This window comes from Notamacropus eugenii, chromosome 5, assembly GCF_028372415.1.
Source record: "Notamacropus eugenii isolate mMacEug1 chromosome 5, mMacEug1.pri_v2, whole genome shotgun sequence".
In the NCBI taxonomy this organism is placed as follows: Eukaryota; Metazoa; Chordata; class Mammalia; order Diprotodontia; family Macropodidae; genus Notamacropus; species Notamacropus eugenii.
The window spans coordinates 433,824,990-433,844,847 of record NC_092876.1 but is presented as its reverse complement, the minus strand read 5'-3'; the positions used below and the strand labels follow the sequence as shown (position 1 = coordinate 433,844,847).

General features: G+C 35.6%; 1 protein-coding gene across 1 annotated transcript in view; it reads right to left on the bottom strand.

Annotated features, from left to right (window-relative positions):
* Positions 1-19,858, bottom strand: part of MED14 (mediator complex subunit 14) — a 61,397-nt gene that overhangs the window by 18,682 nt on the left and 22,857 nt on the right. The window contains exons 11-20 of the mRNA XM_072615150.1: positions 18,981-19,106; positions 17,623-17,701; positions 15,319-15,478; positions 13,777-13,968; positions 13,283-13,417; positions 10,019-10,095; positions 2,368-2,528; positions 2,132-2,278; positions 1,950-2,041; positions 96-248 (exon numbers count right to left, since the gene is read on the bottom strand). Coding sequence (XP_072471251.1) covers positions 96-248; positions 1,950-2,041; positions 2,132-2,278; positions 2,368-2,528; positions 10,019-10,095; positions 13,283-13,417; positions 13,777-13,968; positions 15,319-15,478; positions 17,623-17,701; positions 18,981-19,106 — 1,322 coding nt within the window. The remainder of the gene's footprint in view (positions 1-95; positions 249-1,949; positions 2,042-2,131; positions 2,279-2,367; positions 2,529-10,018; positions 10,096-13,282; positions 13,418-13,776; positions 13,969-15,318; positions 15,479-17,622; positions 17,702-18,980; positions 19,107-19,858) is intronic.

Here is a 19,858-nt window from a genome sequence, read left to right as displayed (position 1 = left end):
AATCCCCAACGGTCAAATGTATTCCTCCTGAATTTATGAACAATTTTGCATACAACCCTGACTTTTGTTCAATCCCAGGAAGTTAAACTGGTTACCTGTAATAACTGGACCACATTTGGGGTTTTGTTGAACATCTCCTGGAGCTGATGGAGGATAGTATTGTGACAGTTACTGCAACCTGAATTTGGACCAACGGTTCCCAATGAAATATTAAATTTCTGATGTGAAGAGTTCCACTGAATGCTAATCTAAATAACAAAGAACACAAATTTCAGAACCTAAGAGCTGTTCAGTTAGATTAGGCTAAAGAAAAGCCATAGCAAAGACAAGGAGAAAGGTAGAAAACCTAAGATCTATATGTAGGAGTCACAGCTTTCACATGCTGAATAAGTTCTCAGTAAAATACTAAGACACTTAAGATGAGAGGGCTTCGTAAGTCAGGACAGCTGGTGAAGTATTAATAAACCAACTTCTGAGACAGCCAAATTTTGCAGAGGAAAAATTACTGAGGACAGAAGGCACCAAAGACAAATTTTCTATCCAATGTTACGTCTAAAACAGTATCTGAGCTTGACCAGTTTCCCTTCTGAACTGAAACAATCTTTTCAGCCTTATTCTAAAGGGCCAGAGAGCACTTAAAACCAAGGAAATTTATTGATTACTGCCATAAGACATGCCCATGTGGTTGATATTAGATTTCCTTGAATATCTCAAAACCCATTCTCTCATGCTTAGAGAGACTATCATGAAGTGGGGACACTGAATTTTAATGCAAAAATATGTATAGCCTTAAGTTTACGTATGGAAAAAAAGAAATTTTAAGTGACAAAAAAAAGTGCCCTCTTAGTTAAAATAGTATTTTCACCAATTCTGCAAGATTTCATCAAATCTGCTTAGTGTCAGAACTTTAAAAACAAAAGAAATACCACTATTTGGGACATTTATAGGCTATTTATAACCATAAAATACTCAAACCTCCTCTATAATAGTTACTATAAAACTATTTGTCTTGCCCACTTCTGAATTGATGTTCATAAAACTAAAAACTGCAATAAGTCAAAAGGTAAACAGAAAAGAAGAAAAAAATTATAGATACCTACTGGAAATGGATGTATGCGTGCATATGAGTGCATAATTAACAACATAAAACTATTTTCTCTGCTCAATGAATTTAATTTTTCCCAGTGAAAAGCAGAAATGAAAAGCAATGTAGTACAGAAAGAATGCTGGACCTAGAGTCTGTATAGACCTTGATTCAAATCCTCTTCCTAAATGTAATAGTTGTGTGACCTTGGCAAAGTCATTCAGTGTTTCTAGGCTTTAGTTACTTTAAAAATAGGGATAATGACAGTACTTAACTCCCAGAGTCAGGATAGGCAAATAAGACCTTTTTTTAATTGTTCTGCAAACCTTAAAGCATCATCTAGGCATTAGCTATTATTATTACTACTACTACTACCACTACAATTATTTGCTGAGAGGATCCATACAAACTTAAGGAAACATAATGAAATCTTCCTCAAGAGTATTCAGTCACCTATTTTATTGATGAAGTATTCTAAATTGGAAAGCTAAGGAGAAACCTATTTTTGGCACTATTTAGGTAAAGAAAGTACTTGAAATACAGAATTTTATACTTTGCGAAATTTTATTTTGTTAAATCAAAGTGTATATCCTTTATAAGTAAATGACTCTTTAAGTCAAAAAAGGTCATAGGATCATAGGTCTAGAGATGAGGTGTCAAAGGGCCATCTAGTCCAACCCACTCATCTTACAGAAGAGGAAATTAAGTTCCAAAGAGGTTAAGTCACTTGCCCATAGGTAGGTAAGCCTCAGGTGTCTTTCTTATATTTGTAATTCTCCTACTATAAGAAAGAAACTTTAGATTTTCTACTTTCTGAATGCATGCAAAAACCCACAGCTATGATAACAAGGACTTGATCACTCACTGAGCTTCCCTTGGTGGTTCCATAGCATAAGATAAGCTTGCGATAATTATAGACACGGACTTCTGAGAAAATATTTAGATGCGCGGGTATGTCTAGTGGACAGATAAGAGAGAAAAGGAAGTAAGGTTACAACATACACAAAAATAAAAATAAGCTAAAAAAAATAGAAAAATCTTACTTACCTGGTAGAGACCGTGCAAACTCTAACACACATTCATATAACCGTGCAATACTATTCCAGTCATTAAGGAACATCTCAACAACCTTTCGGCCACCAACAGGTTCAGACAACAAATTTTCATATGTCAAGTAAACATGCCTTGTTGGTCCTGAGATATTAAGAGTAAAAAATGGTTGATAATCGGCAAATCAAAGTTTACAAATTTATCAAAATTCACACAAAATATATGGAACTCACCTTGTTCTCTGGTAGAAGTGCTACTAAGTGGACAATTTGCAAACACTAATTCTGCCACCCATGTACGGTTGTTTCTACCTTGCAATCGGAAAGTGCAATCGAGAAGAGCTCGATCTAGAGCCTTCTGGGTTTCTTCATTTGTGCCTTTACATGGAGGTATTCTGATGATGAAAAAATAACATATGAAGTGTACATGTACATCATATACACACAAAAGCAAAATGTATACATTTTAGTAGGTTAAAAAGCAGCTTCAATTGTAAGAGCATTAAAAGCTACTTATTGCCAAAAAAAAAAAAGTTGCCAATACACAGGAGCATCATTTAATGATTTAATCATCATTTAATGCTGAATGGTTTCAGCATTAGGAAATCCTTGATTATGACCCTAAATTTTACAAGAGACATTAGTCCTAGTCAGTAATTTAATATGGTATATGGCTCATTCCCATGGAAATAGTAACTCATCAAGAAATACTTTCCAATAAGCTCAACTAAAAAAATGCTCAGAGTAATGAATGCTAAGGATAACAAAACTATAAAGGCATGCATTTAATTAGCTATGGAAATAAGCTGTGATTATACATTGTCATTATAAAAATCAGAGCACAGGGAAGAACAGGCAAGTGGAAAGCCCACTGAATTTGGATTCAAAGCATGGCTCTGCTCGTTATCTACTGCTAACGGACAACTCCTTTCACCTCTCTGAGTCTCAGTGTCCTCATGTGAAAAGTAAGGGGCAGGACTGGGTGGAAGAACAATCAAATGACGGGTTCTTAATGTGAGTTTTGTAAACTTTTTCTTCTTTCTCTATTTTGATAACTATATTTCAATACTGGTTCCCTTTGTAATCCTATGTGTTATTACTTTATGCATTTAAAAACATTATTCTGAGGAGTCCATGACACAAAAAAGTTAAAAACCCCTGAACAAGTTGACTTCTAAGGTCCCTCGTGGGGGTTAGTGTTTCCTGTTGTTAAGTCATATCTGATTCTCCATAACCTGTTGGGCTTCTCTGGGCAAATATACTGGAATGGCTTGCCATTTCCTTCTCCAGCTCATTTTACTGATGAGGAAACTGAGACAAACAGGGTAAATAAAGTGACTGCCTAGGGTCACACAGCTACTAATTATCTGAGCCCAGATCTGAGTCCACAAAGGTGCATCTTCCTGACTCCAGGCCCAGTGCTCTCTCCACTGCCTCACTCGAGTGACTTCTATTGCAACATAAAACAAACGGATTCTATTAACCTGGTGTCTTGAACCCTCTACTCCTGAATACTCCCTTTTCTAGAGATTTTCCTGACCGTGTTCTCTCCTGGTTTTCTTCCAGACTGGATGAGTACTCCTTCTCAGTCTCTTTTGATATATCTTCATATAGATTAACTCCATTAACCACAAAAGTTCCTAGAGAGTCTGCTTTGGGCCCTCTTCTCTTCTCCCTCTAGACTATCTTGCTTGGTTCATTAGCTCCCATGAGTTGAATTATCATCTTTATCCATGTGATTCCCAGATCTATATATTAATCCTAATCTATCTTCTAAGCTGGTCTCATATCACAAACCTCCTTTTTGGCATGTCAAAACATCTTGTAAGACATTTCAAACACAACATATCCCCAACAGAATTCACTGTCTTTCCCCTACTTTCCTCTAATTGTCGAGGGTACCAGCATCCTCCCACTTACCCAGGCATGGGTGTCATCCTCACGTGCACTCACTCCACATAACTCTGTTTCTACTTATTTTTCTTAATGTACCATCTTTTTTCTCCATTCACACAACTCTTCCATGGCGGAGATCCTCATCCCCTCTTGCCTCAACTGTGCTCCGTCTTAAGTCTCTACTCCCAGATTCATCCTCCCCTTGCATCCAAGGTTTTCTTCTTTTTTTCCCCTTCAATTTTTTTAGTTAACAAATCTATTCTCTTTCCCTTTCATTCTCCTCACTGAAAAAAACACAATGCCCCCCCATCTTTGTAACATGCATAGTCAAATAAAAACATGGCCAAATTGGCCATGTCAAAAAAAATACATCTCAATAGGCACCCCTTTCTTTCACCTCTGCGTCAGAGATGGCTAACATACTTCATCACGGGTCCTCTGGAATCATGGCTGACCACTGGGCTGATTAAAGTTCTTAATTCTTTCGAAGTTGTTTGTCTCTACAGTATTGTTATTGTATAAATGGTTCTCCTGGTTCTGCTCACTTCACTGCACTGGTTCCTAAGTCTTTTCAAGTCTCCTAAACAATATATTAGCTAAAATCTGTAAACAGCCATTTCTTTCAGAAACTAAGCCAGTAGCAATAATTTTGAAGGCTTAACACCAGTTTGTTAACAGCTACTAAATATGTAATTGAAAATTATGCACACATCACATTAAAACAATTGTTTCCAGGCATTCTCTATTTATACTTCCTTTTCTATGGGAAAGTAGCACCTGAACAACAGATGTTTCTAATGTTTCCATATTTTAGAACAAAATTTTAAATGAAAATAAAAATTGTGAAAAATAAGAGTGCCACACAAATACTTCCTAAATGTGGGTTACTATGAGGAACTAGGATTCTTACTCTGCTCCATTAAGCAGAGGCCCGATGGCCCATAGAGATGCTACAGAGAGAGTTCTTGGTCAGGCACAAGAATTTGGACTAGATGGCCTTTGAGGTCCATTTCAACTCTAACATCTTGTGATCCTGTGATTTTTACAAAGAAAAGGACTACAAAATGAAACTTACAGCATCTTTGCCTCTAGACCTCCTCCTCCCTGACTTCATTACTTATGGTGGTGCTAAGATTTTGCCTTTTGGAACGAACTTTTGCTTTTCCCCCCTCTCCCTTTCCTTTCATAGTATCAACAGTTACCAGATTCCACTGATCCTGTCAATGGTGTTTTCTTCATTTCAGTTTCTACAGCCACCACCCTAGTGTAGGTCCTTATTTCTCTTCACAGAAACTACACAATGCAATAGCTCCTAATAGGACTTCCTGCTTCTAATTTTGTCTTCCTCAAACCCTCATACCACTATTAGATTAATATTCAGCATGCAAAAATAACACTGCATCTTCATTCTGGTCAAAAACCTTCAGATGCCCATTATCATCACTGTTATTTAATAGTGCTACAAATGCCAGCTAGAACAATACGACAAGAAAAGGGTAGCTTAAAAAAAAAGACATTTAGGTGGCAGAGTGGACAGAGCATTAGAGCTAGATTCTGAAAGAACTAAGCCCAGATTCTGCCTCAGACACTTACCAGCTGTGTGACCTTGGGCAAATCTTTTAAGCTTTTTGCCTTAGTTTCTTCATTTGTAAAATGGGGATAACTGCACCTACCTCCTAGGGTTGTGGTGAGGATGAAATGAGATATCTGTAAAGTCTTTAGCAAAATTTAAAGTACTACAGAAATGCTAGTTATTATATCATTACTAAAAAGAATGGAAGAAATAAGCATAAGCAAAGAGGAAGTAAAATTACTACTTTTTTAAAGATTATATGACGGTGTACTTAAAGAATCCTGGAGAGAAAACTAAAATATTAAATAAAATAAGTTTCAGCAAAGTTGCAAGATATAAAATAAGTAAGGATTTCTATATATAATAATCAAAACGCAGCAGGAAGAGATGAAAAGAGAAATTCCGTTAAAAATAACTAACAGAAGGCACAAAATCCATGGAAGTCTATCTGCTGGGACACACCCAGGGACTGTATGAATCTAACTATAAAATATTCTTTGCAGAAATGAGCATAGAAGTAAAAATTAGAGAAATAATACTCAAGGGTAAGATAAATCAGTCTAATAAAAGATGACAATCCCTCTGAAATTAATTTATTCACTGCTGTTTCAAACTCCCAAAAGGCTATTTTTAGAGACCTAGAAAAAATAACAATTCATATGAAAAAACAAAAGGTCTGGAATCTCAAGAGGAATAATGAAAAAAAGCGTGAAGGGATTCTTTCAGTACTATATTACAAAGCAGAAATCATTAAACACAGTAGCATCGTTTGATAAACCCCAAGACTGGAGTTATTACAGGAAGTAGTGAATATCTGACAAAAACTGCGGGGAAAAATGCACAGTTGTCTGCAGAAATCAGACTAACATCTAAAACCATAATCCTATATAAACTACAGATAGATATGACTTAAACCTAAAACGCAACACCACAAACAAATTAGAGGAGTAAGGTAATTATTTTTGGATCTATGGAAGGGGAAGAGTTTGTGATAGAAACTAAGTGATAGAAAAGGATCACACAAACAAATTTAATGTAAAAGTCAGAAGAGAGACAAGTGGGAGAAAAAAAATCCATAGAGCAAGTTTCTCTGATAAAGGTTTCATATTGAAGATATATAAGAAACTGATTCAAACTTAAAAGACTAAGAGCCATTCCCCATCTGACAAGTAACAATAATAGCTAGCATTTACATATTTGATTTACAAATACTATCTTGTTTTATTTTCACAATAGCCCTGAGGTATAGGTGCTATTAAATATTCTGATCTTACAGATGAGAAAATTGGGGCTTGCCTCAGGGCTCACATAGCTAATCAGCATCTGAGACTCAATTTAAACTCAGGTCTTCTTGACTCTGGGTTCAGTGCTCTATGCACTTTATTACCTAACTACAAAAATGATCAAAGGATGTGAAGAGGTAGTTTTCAAAAGGATAAATCAAAGCTATCAACAGTTTTGTGAATAAAAGATGCTCTAAATCATTAATAACTATAGTAATGAAAATGAAAACAGCTGAGGTTTCTCCTCTCCTATCAGACTAGCAAAGATGATGGAAAATGATAACAGTCAGAAGACCTGCAGGAAAACAGTTCTACTAGTACCTTGTTGGTGGAACCGTGAATAGGATCCCGCCATTTTGGAAAGCCATTTGGAACTACTATGTCTAAAAAGTCACCAAACTGAGCACACCCTTTGATCTAGTTATATCACTACCAGGCCAATATTCCAAAAGAAAGAGTAAAACCATCAATATGTACAATATATCCATAGGAGCTCTTTTCAAGGTAACCAAAAATTGGAAACTAAGGAGTATCAGGTATCCTTCTATTGGGGAATGACTAAAGAAATTGTGGTATGAGTGTAACGGAATGCTTTTTCTGCCCTAAGAAAAAATGAAATGGACAGCTCCAGAGGAAACTGGGACGATCGTCATGCACTGATGCAGTAAAGTGAATAGAAAAATTTAAACACTGGTAACATTATAGAGGAAAACAACCTTGAAAGACTCAAGAACTCTGATCAATGCAATGCTAAACTGAGTCTAAAAGAGTGAAGATTAAACACAATACTTGCCTCTTAACAGAGGGAGGATGAACTTAAACTAGGGGTGGAGAACCTGTGGCCTCAAGGCCATGTGTCCTCAAGTGCAGCCCTTTGAGTGAATCCAAACTTCACATAACAAATCCTCTCAATAAAAGGATTTGTTCTATAAAACTTGGACACAGTCAAAAGGCTGTACCCTAGGACCTAGAAGGCCACATGTGGCCTCAAGGCCGCAGGTTTCCCTCCCCTGAAATTACAGAACAAGACATACCAAGACAAGACATATGAGGACATGGCTAATATGTGAATTTGTTTTGCTGAACTATACATGTACTTAGGACTTTCTTTTTCTTTCCTTTTGTAAAATTACTTGGTCAATATAGGTGGTAGTAGGTGGATCATATTAATTTTGTAACAGACTTTCTGATTTTAAAAAATTAAAATAAAAAACTTTAAAAAAAAGTCCTTCAATGGTTGTTTATTGTCTGTCAAATAAAGATCCAACTACATCTGGTCCAAAAGGTAACAAGGAGCCACTAAAATATTAATTAAGCAAGGGAAACAACATGGTTAGACTTAAGCTTTAGGTATATCAATTTGGCAAATGTGCAAGAAAGGACCTGTGAAGGGAGAGATTTGAGGCAGGGGTCACAACTAAGAAGCTATTAGAATAGTCCAGGCAAGTAGCTATGAGGAAACGAACTAGGGTGGTAGCTCTGAGAGTGGGTGAAGGGGACAGATGCTATGGGGATTGGTAGTGGTGGGAATATAAAAGACAACATTTTGCAAACAGGGGAAGAGGGAAGAGTCAAGAATGACTTTAAGCTTGAGAACCAGGGGAACTGGAAGGATACTGGGGTGCTTGGAAAAAGAGTGGGTAAGGTAATGATGTCTGTTTTAGATATAGTGAATTTCAAAAATGTCCAATAGGTAAACAGAGGACTGGAGCTTAGAGGAAAGGCTGGGCAAGGATATATAGATCTGGGAGTCATTAGCATAAAGATGCTAACTGATAACTCCATCCATGGGTGATGATATCACTGAGAAAGAATTTAAAAAGAGAAGAGGACAGAATATCAGGACATGCCCACAGTAGTTAAGGGCTAGTACATGTGACCAAGCAATAAAAGCTGGGAAAGAGCCATCAGAGATGGGAGAACCAAAAGAAAGCACTGCCTCAAAACCCACAGAGGAAAAAGTATATAGGAGAGGGTGATCAAAGTGTCCCATGCCAGAGAGAGCTCAAGAATGATGCAGACTGGAAGAGATCATCAAATCTGGTCTTTTAAAAAAGCACCAGTAACTTTAGAAAGAAAATTTTCAAATGACTGATGAGGTCATAAATCAGATTACAATGGGTTGAGAAGTAAGAATAGAGGAAGCAAATAAAGTATGGACAGCTTCTGAGGATGCTTCTTCATTGATAGCTGGATAAAAAATCATGAAATAGCGAGATAAAGGGTGTGACCATCTCACATGTAGTTAAGGTAAAGATCCCGTAAGGAGCCTAGGGAAGTGGGAACCTAGAGTATCTGAGACAATGTCCATATCTGTGCTGGCCACAGTAGAAAAAACTCGATCCTGCACATTTCAAACTAGAGAACCGGCTTGAAAGTTACAGCAACACAAGACAATGGGAACAAAAGTTCTTCATAATTATATACAAGAATAAGAACTCACAGAGAATCGTGTCAAATTATAATAAATTCAATAGTTTCAGCACTGTGGTGATATATGCTGTAAAGCAACAACTAGAAAAATACTATACAATGTACTATACAATGAATACTGTATACTGAATAATTAGCCTCATTTCCTAATATATCAGGAGGGGACAGGGACTGGACCAGCAATTTAATTGGCAGAGAACTCCCCTGTGAGGGACTTCCTCTATCAATGCAAGTCAGCACATTCTCTGCAATTTAAGAGAAGTAGCCTAGAACCTTGAGAGGTTAAAGGATTTGCCAGGGTCAGCAGTGGGACTGATAATGTAACTATACAATATCCTGCGCTATATGAACGCATTTAGTGTAACAGCAGCAATTCCCAGGACACAAAAGTATTGAGGAAAATTTTTTCTAAGGTAGCAACAAGACCTCAAAATTCTTTAGGTTAAGAATCAACCCTTTACCACCACCACTGGTCCCATTCACCCACCCAGCTAATTCCTAATTCAATGATTTTGTGAAGTAATTGACAGACAGTAAATAATGAAATCAATACATAAAACAAATTTAAAACAAGCTATTTATAAGTATGCCTCTTACACAGAAAAAGAACTCCATTTCCTTAGGGTTTTTTTTAAGCAACTCTTTAGGGAAGTGTAACTGCACTTGTTACAGAAAATGAAATTCATTAAAACATTCTTACTTTAATAAACGAATAGCATGGCTGAAACCATCTCCTTCTACTTGTACTCCTTGATGTGGAATCTCCATATTACATAACTAAAAGAGAAAAATTCAGTCAAGTTACACAAAACCTTTTACAAATTCCCCTAAGTCTTATTTCTTTGCCATGGTGATATTACTTTTTAGTAACACTTTTAAAATAAGAAATTGCACGCACATTAGGAGATATTAACTATAAAATAACCATACATAGAAGAATTTACACACCTAAGTGAGCAGATGTCTAAGTTCTGTTTTTTCTCATTCATTCATGTCATCCCCTCCTCCAAGCAGTTCTATGGGTATATCTGTTCCAATCATGTAACTACTCCTCAAAAAAGTATGAAGCTATTTCAGAGAATGTAACACATTCTTTTGCATATTCTCAAAGATGAGAGTCAAATTTTAATCTCTCTAAGGAAGAAATTTACTTAAAAAAAAAAAAAAAGCTAAAAGTCATTCAGTGCCAAGTCTGACAAATAAAGTTGTAGATCATGTTCAGTAGCTGTCTTTGGCAATACAAAATTTGTTTGGCAAAAAAAATCTATCTAAGGTGAAACTGCTGACTCTGTGAGGTTTGTAAAGTAACTCTACTAAGCATGTGCACATGTGCATATGTGTGTGTACATCTGTGTGGTGTGTTTGTGTGTGCGAGTGTGTGTGTGTATAAAGAGAGTATCCCAAAAGTCCAAGGGCAGTTTTAAGTTATTAAAACTATTCTTAATGATTAAATCTGAAAGTAGCATTAAGACTTTTGGGAGATGAGGCATACAAAATTCTACAAGAAGGTTCTATTATTACTTTAATCTCATCTCATTTCTAACCCCAAACAGCTAGTTTGTAGCTTCTTCATAATACACAAATTTCTACTAAATGAAACATATTTCCTGTGTGATCTGGTTAAATAGAGATGAGACAGATTCTCAACTGTCTTTATGTAATCAGATATCTTACCAACTGAATACAGATATAGTTGCAAAAAAGGATAAATATATCTAGAGCATTTAAAATATATAGTTTCATGCCTAAAACTATGGATTACTGTCTGCAGTGACCCTGGAACTAACAGGTGTACTAGTGTAATCCAGTGGAGGCAATTATTAAGCTGCTCACAGACATTTCTGTAGGTTGGAGTACTGCATATGAGATCAAGAGACGTTTCTATCCAAATCCAAAAATGCTTCTATTTTTCCAAAATATAAAGATTATTTATCTGAGGGGTAAAGGAGAAAAATGAAATCCAAATCTTTTGCAGTATAAAAGTATCAACTCAAATTTCATTAATAAGCTCCTCTAAAATGTAAATACCTCCTACCCCAATGGTTAAGCCATCATGATGAGTTACTTCAATTAAACAACCCTAATACTTCTACCTTGGTTTTTAGTCATTTCAGTGGTGTCTGACTATTCATGACCCAATCTGGAGTTTTCCTGGCAAAGATACTGGAGTGGTTTGCCATTTCTTTCTTCAGCTCCTTTTACATATGAGAAAACTGGGGCAAACAGGGTTAAAGTGACTTGCCCAGGGTCACACAGCTACTAAGTGTCTAAGGCCAGACAAACTAAGAAAGATACATATCCCTGACTCTAAGACTGGCAGTCTATCCAATGTGAGACTCTAGCTGCTTCTACCTTAGCACCCAGTTACACACTTTACACTACAGGCATAGGAATTTAATAGAGAAAAGCAGGCAGCTTTGACAAAATGAGGGAACTGGGTGCTGGGAAAGAAGGTGCCAAGATACGAGGAAAGCCTAACTGAGAAACTTCACCTACTTTGTTAGGTCCCCTATAGGGAATTCCTTGCAAGTCAAGGAAAATTACCTTAAATCATTCATCCATCCATCCATCCATCCATCCATCCATCCATCCATCCATCCATCATATATCTATACCTATACACACACAACACACACACCTTATGGCATATATATACAATTACAGAATAATTATATCACATGTATCAATTCGCACTGCTAACTCAACTAACTGCATGAAAAGAGGTAGAAGCACACATCCAGGTCAGCTAATGATGTAGCTGTATTCTTTCCAGCAGCTTGAATGGAACATAGTTCCAAGTCCTAGGCCACAGCTTCTGTTGAGACAGAAGGGAGAAAAGAAATGGGGCAACTACACGTAGTCACCCTTTCAACCTCTTCATCCTCTTCTCCACTTTTTAGCCTACAAATGCTCCGAAAGCTCCAGTGATCTCTGGTCACCCCCACCATCTGTAACAGCATCAATGACTTGTTCTGCATCTTGAAGCTTTCAGTGTTTTCTTCCAACAAAGGGCCTGCCTTCCTCTAGTTTGCAGAGGGAGGTTCCCAATTCACAAAGTGTAGGAGTCAGGGTGGGGGTGGTGAAGGAAAAAGAGGCTGCAAAAAATGGGTCACTGCACACCACTTCTGAAATTTACTCTCCAGGCTTCAACATGCATTAGGACCATGTACTCTGTGCTGATGTCTTCCCCTTCCAGTCTCCTGGCTCACCTTGGATAGGACAAGCTACAGTTTCTGGCCTATCACTTAAGAGTTTCATATTTTTACAAAGTTCTAGTCAAATTATTTTATCTTACGTGTACCTGACATTTGTTTAGGCTTTTCCTCCCAGATAGAAGGCCAGCATTCCTAGTGCCCTGAAAAGGCTAAGTAATCCTAGGATCATAGATTTAGAGCTGAAAAGGGCCTTAGAGGTTATCAAGTCTAGCCCCTTCATTTTACAGATAAGGAAACTAAGGCACAGAGCAGTTAAACGATTTGCCCAGGTTACACAACTACTAGGAGTAAAAGGCAGAATTAGAATCCAAGTCTTCCTAGCTTCAAGCCCACCTCTCTGTCCTCCACACCATGCTGATTTCAATCGCGACAAGAAAATCTGAGTCCTGCCACTTCCCACAGTCAAGAAGAAGTAACCTGTTCAAGAGGGCATGATTAAATCTGTGATCACTAAAATTCAGATTGGTCTTCAGCTATCAAGAATGCCAGTCTTCTCCTATTAAGAGTGTGTTCACACATACAAGCCATGTCAAGGTGATAAACAAAAGACATGAGGCCAAACGTTTGCTTCTGATTTTGTCACAAAAATCACACACAACTCCAAAACTTATTATAATTTCATAATAAAGGGAATCAAAAAAAGGATTTACAAACATTTCAGTTTCCTTAGAGGAAAACATTTAGCCTTAAAAGGCTTACCCTAAAGCAGGGAAGGGGAAAAGATGACAAACCAAACTTAGAAGCCTTACCTCCATACGAAGTCCTATAAATGGCATATTTGTGTCACACACAGCTACAAAGTGAGCCAGAACTTTATTGAAGGCACACATTTCTCCTGATTGTTTGGGTTTCTTGGGCTCTGCAGGATTTGGGTCGTCAGACAACTAAAATTGAAGTAAAGAATACAAGCAAATAAAAGTTCTTTTGAAACAACTGCTTTAAGGCAATTTTCTAAGTTACTATATCACAGTTGAGTTTTAAAAGACATTTGTTACAAAATATTTAGAATGACACACATGACAATACTTTTTCTATCAAGCTGGCTTCTGGTTTCTCAATGAGTAATAATAATCTAATACTAATAATCTAAAATCCAAGTATTTAAGAAAATGTTCCATTGTAATATAAATCAAATTTCTGCCTATCCCTCATAAATTCCAGGTAATTCTTTCAAAAGTTAGGGTTGGTTAGTGCCACAAAACATCTAAAATGACAGGTTGCTGACAAGGCCGAATTCTCTTACCTTGCGCTTGACACCTGCTTTTACTTGTTTCCCGGCTTTTGGGTCCAGCAGCCGCTCTTCAATATTAGTTTTGAATTGCTGTAGTAACAAGGCTGTGGCTGGACTCTCATCTTCTGTTGAGCTCACAGACAGAAAATGATACTTGTACTCCAGCTCTGTGGGGCTGCTAGGAACTTCAAACATCTCTACCACCTAAACATTAATAAATAAAATCTCAGACCCAGAAAATTAAACATTAACAATTAAAACAATTTATGGAATGAGGTATTTTCTTTATTTTTCCTAATTTCAAATGCAATTTCAAGTGGTGCTATAAAATAAAAATCAAATGCAGGATTCTACATAAGGACTACTCAGTCATTTCAAAATGAATATTTCTTTTTGATATACAAAAACGCATGCCACTAAATCTGGCAGAATTGACACCCAGCAGATGGAGTGAGAAAAGCAAAAATAGACATAAAATTTACTAAAGTTAGAAGCAAACACTAGTATATACTAAATGCAAAACTCTTCAAGATGCTGACACATTGACTGATAGTCAGATAAAACACTATATCACACCAGCACCACTAACTTCAAATTCTTACTGTGAGAAAAATTTAAAAAAGGGTCACCTTAGTGGTTGCAAAATTAATTCCACTGAAGGCTCTGTGCATCGCAGAAACTATTCTGGTGATAGCCAGAATACCTATGTATCTGACCAATTTTAGCTCAATAAAAGAATTCAGAGTATTGACACATTGGAAAAACAATAGCCTGCCTACCGTCTCATTTTTCTAAGTCATGTTTCCATACTCTTTTTTCACTTTATATTGAGTCACAAAGAACTATTTTCAAATTCTGCTTTCGATACTAGTTGTATGCCCCTGGATAAGCCACCTAAGTTCTCTGGGCCTCAGTCTCCTTATCTGTAAAGGGAGAGGTAGGACTAGATGATCCCTTATAGCTCTAAATCTATGATTTTATGATTCTTTCTAATAAATGTGTCTAATTTAGGGGATAAATCTGGAGAATAATACTAGTGTTCTGGTAATATAGTACTGTGTTGTTTATAAATAAATATATCATCACAAACCAAGTCCAATACTCAAAAAGAAAAAGAAAACCATCCTTTCATTCCATTTGGCATGTGCCTGGATAAACAAGATGCAAAAGCCTTAGGAATACTGCTGAAATCAGAATCATCTTATTTGAAGTCTAATATACTCCTTAAAAATTTTTTAAAAATTATGCTACCTGAAATTTTAAAAAAATGGTTTAGAAGTATATTAACCAAAAAGCAGGAAAAAAGAACAGAAGAGAATTGTAAACCTCCAATTAATCATGGTATACCATACTTAAACTGCTGTATTAAACAGGAATGGCCATCAAGTGAATTTTCTCAGTCTTGGTAACTAAAGAAAATAACCTTTTAAGGGACAATGGTGCTTCCTTTGCAGGAAAGTAATATTCACACCAAAGTAATAATGAAGCCAGGGAAATGACAGACTTAATGAGCCCTAAAAAGATTTATCAGAGAAGTTCCATTTAGTTACTTACAATGTAATACTGTGGGAGACGAGTGAGTTTGATAAACAGTTTATTCTTTGAAAGGTTTCCAACAGGATGAGTCGAATAATTAGAAAGTTGCAAAGTTTCACTGCACATTATAGGAAGATGTTTTATAGACTGCTTGCAACGTTGCTGTCCAAGCCAAAATCTTAATTTAAAAAAAACCAAAACAAGTTATTATTGGAAAGACGGACTATTCTGGTTAACCTGGTATGACTGATTAAGACTACAAATTCAGTCCCATTACAATAGTAACCAATCAAGTAAATTAATGTAAATTTCACAGAACCACTAAAGGGATATATAAATAGAGGAAAAAACTCTCAAACTTCCCTACTCAATTGTGATCTAGACTAGCTTTAAATAAGAGAAATGGACTTCAGAGTAATGAGACAGAAATGATCAGTAAGAGAAGTTCACAGAATTTTTTTCAGCTGAGAACACCAAAACAGACTAATCTCTTAAGAAAGGAATTCTTAACCTGGGGTTTGTGAACTTTTAAAAATATTGATAACTACATTTCAACATAGTTGGTTTCCTTTGTAATCCTATGTATTTTATTTAATGCACTTAAAAGTATTACTCTGAGGAGTGTTCCACAGGCTTCACCAGACTGCCAAAGGGGTCCATAGCATCTTTCTAATTCAATCATGTATTACAAAGGATATGTTTGTACGTGTATATATAAAGGAACCCATATATAATTCTTGACATTGTCAAGAAGTGATTCGATATAAATGGTTTTCCAAGTAACTGAAATTTATCCCTTAGGATAACATTCCTGATTTTCACTATTTTGAATAGGAAATCTTTAAAAACAGATTATAAACTACCTCCTTAAAAAAGAAAATAGTGACTTGCTCATTATGAGCACCAATTATTATATTCATTTTAAAACAGTAATGTCCTAAATGGTTGTTTGCCCCTTATAAATAAAATTACCTCAAACTGATAATGCTTTTTTGAATTTGGCTCACTGATTTCACTCCTTGCCACCCTGATACATTCTTCTGTAATTTGCCTCTATCATCTGTTACTGTCGCAGAAATCAGATAATAAGCAGTAAGGGCCTCTCCAGTAAGTAAAAAGCATGAGTTGATTCATGGGTTTTGGGAGATCTGCTCTGGCTGGTCATAGGTTTTTAACCCCTCCTTCTCTTAAAAACAAGAAAAATCTAAAAACTTCCTGCCTCTTGGCTGTGTTTAATACAAATGAAATCGCAAAGTAGGTGCTTTCCAGAAATGTTTTAAATGTGCTGCGATTTTACTTATTCATTATTTAAAAAGAAAAGTAGCTAATCAAAACGTGTAGGGATTAATATGAAGCCAGTGGACAAAAATAAGAGTAATAACTTCCCCCCATAAATAATTAATGACTTCTACCCAACGGCAACAAAAATAACAATTTTGTTTATAAAAATTTTCTTGAGTTAGAGCAAATACTACAACATCTACAAAGTCAAACTGTGGGGCGTGAGGAAAAGTGGAAAGTTAAAAAAAAAAGTACAACGAGGTCTTTCCACAGTTCTCAGGGTCAATACCACAAAATTCCCTTTCATTACAATTCTATTCATATTTAACTTATAACTGAACTCCTTTTTAAAAAAGATTTCAAGATGAAGATGCCTTAACTCAAATTCCACTTTGAAGTAAAGAGGGATATAGTGTGATTTCAGAATATTTGTATCAAGATTAACTTAAATGACATTTTGACCAAAAAAGATGACTTTTCCATGAAGTGAGGTTTTGTTCTGAATAAACATCTCACAAATGATCATTTATGTAGCAGGTTTCTGCCTAGCAACTGCTCAATGTGATGGATTATCATAGCCTGTCTTCTAAATTCACCAAATGTTCCAATATCCCACTGACGGTATGAATTCACAAGCAGTTATGTGTAGAAGAATAGGCTCTGCTACTTGATTTTTTGGTCAAAACAGAACTCATCAAAATTCCAAGAAAATATTTTTTTCAATAATGAGAAAACTATGAGATTTCAGCTAAATTTTTCTCCTACAAAGTAAAAACCTTGTTACCAATTACTAAATCAGGTCAACAATATGTTAAAAATATATATATATATGCATATATTCACATACAGCCTCATTTTAAAAAAAAAAAAACAAAACCTTTCTGGAATACAATTAAAATGCTCAAATACTAGTCAACATCAACATATATTAAAAAGCATATTTTCAAGCAATTACATTAAACTGAATGAAGGGAAAAGATGTGAAAAAGCAACACACCAAGTTAAAGCTAGTTCACATTTGTCTTAAAAAAATAAACTTACTTGAGCTGCTGAATCCAAGGAATGATTCTTTTCATATCATCATTCACAGATTTCTCTATGTCATCCAGAGTTGCCTGGTCTAAAAGGATGAAGCTTTTCATTAATTGCTTAAATGAACAAAATTCTTATACATAAACCTTTCAAAAGAATGGAGTAAAAAAAAGGTAAAATAGTTTTTAAAAAGACTTATTTTTGAATCGCAAATAAATAAATATCAACGAACAACTACAGAGTTTAAATGACTACATATCACAGAAAATGTTTGCCTAATTTGTGCCAATATCAAAAGTAAAATTCTATCCACGCTGATTAAGGGTCAGCAAAGTTCTCTGTCCCCAGGCTTCTCCTGGAGCAGCAACAGGCATAGTAATGAACGTAAACAATGGTGGAGATGGCTTAACTCTCAGTAAAACTATACACAAAGTTAAAATTAGTTTGAGGGGAAATCTTTTCAAGGAAATGCTAGTGCATTAAATATATTAACTGTCACATATGATATTTTGAAAGTCAGCAATATAACAAGATTTTCAAAAATTTTGGTAACAACATATGTGCATCATTCAAATTGGGGCTCCAAGATTATTAACATCTATAAATTATGAAAATCCATGCAATGTAACTTTTTTAACACTAGTGTCAGAAGGCAAGGTACGTTACGGGTGAACTGTTATAACAAGTTTTTAATTCAATAAACTTGCTCCGTTTGGAGGATATAATTTGATCTGTTATATGTTAAAAGGACCTTAAGGTTAAAGACCATAGTGCTAAAACTTATTTTATACAGAAGGGGAAAAAAAGCAAGTAGCAAATTCGTTAATTTTTTTTTGTTGCTGCAACATTTCAGTTCCTAAAAATATTAAACTGCTTTAATCACAGATATTTTCTTATTAAAACATCACAGAGCTTGGTTTAGTTATATAATAAAGCTTCTATAATTTCGGCACAATTTCCCTCTTTAAAAATCATCAGCAGCTTGTAGGCAGGACCTGTTAGGTAAACAATTAGCTTCTTACTTTGAAGCATAAACATTAAAACAAAATGCAAACTTCTGAAACATTTCAATAAACCTGAAATACTACAAACATGCTGGTATTATCTGAAGCAAGAGCTCCTATAAAATTTAGATAGGGTGGTTCTTTCTCTCATATATCATATCCTTTCATGGATAGCACTTCCCTCAATACCAAACATCTGGGAAAACATACATATCTTTTCCATGTTTAATGTGTGCTTGTCCTTCGTTGCTGAAGAAGACCACGCCATCAGAGAAATAATGATATGACTTACACTTGACTTTGTTTTGAGTGAGGGAATTAAACAACTACTTAGTGAGTGGCTGTAATATTTTATTAACCTACCAAGTCCATAAAGCATCAGTTGGAACATTCCAGAATGCAAGTCTACAAAAATATGTAGACATTCCGAGCGGCTACAGGGCTCCAAGATGGGAACGACAAGAGTTGGAAGTGCAGTCTCTATGAATGCTAAACAGAAAAGGTTAAAATTTACAACTTCATATTTTTAATTAAAATTCGACTCAAAAATAATAAAATAAATCAACTAGATGTCTATGGTGCACACCCAGGATAAAGTAGGCAGACTTCTTAAATCTGGGATACTACTACTTTATAAATAGGAAGAATGCAGTTTTCAAGAAGCAATTATATGTACTAGTGTCAAAATCTGCAGCAAAAAATAAAATACTGAAGAGAAAAAAACATCTTTTGTAGGAAATGAATACTCATAATACCTCTCAATAGTGAGCCTTCTGGGCCCTACTTACTACTTCACTCAATGGTTACTATATCATTAATTTTGAAAAGATTTCTCTCCTTAAGATCATTTCTCTCCATTCCAATCTCCACCTTCCAATTACAAAGGCATGACTGGAGAAGAGATATTTAGGAAAATCTTAAACACCTAAATTTATGGACTAAAGTTTTATAATACCATTCTCAACTAAGCAGTGCCTATATATTCAGATAATTTAAAAACTAAATTATCAGAAGTTACTGAATACAGATACATATTCAAAGTGTACAATTAAAAACAAACACTTTCATTTTAAAAACACTCAAATTTAAACGTACACTTCATTTTAAAATCACAGATGAGGCTGGAATGTACACAATAGCTACGCATGTATCCCAGAGCTGACGATTTACCCGACCTCATCTAAAGTGTTTCTAAAAGGCCCAGTTAACTTTTCCCTTAACTCCCAATCAGACATAGCAGA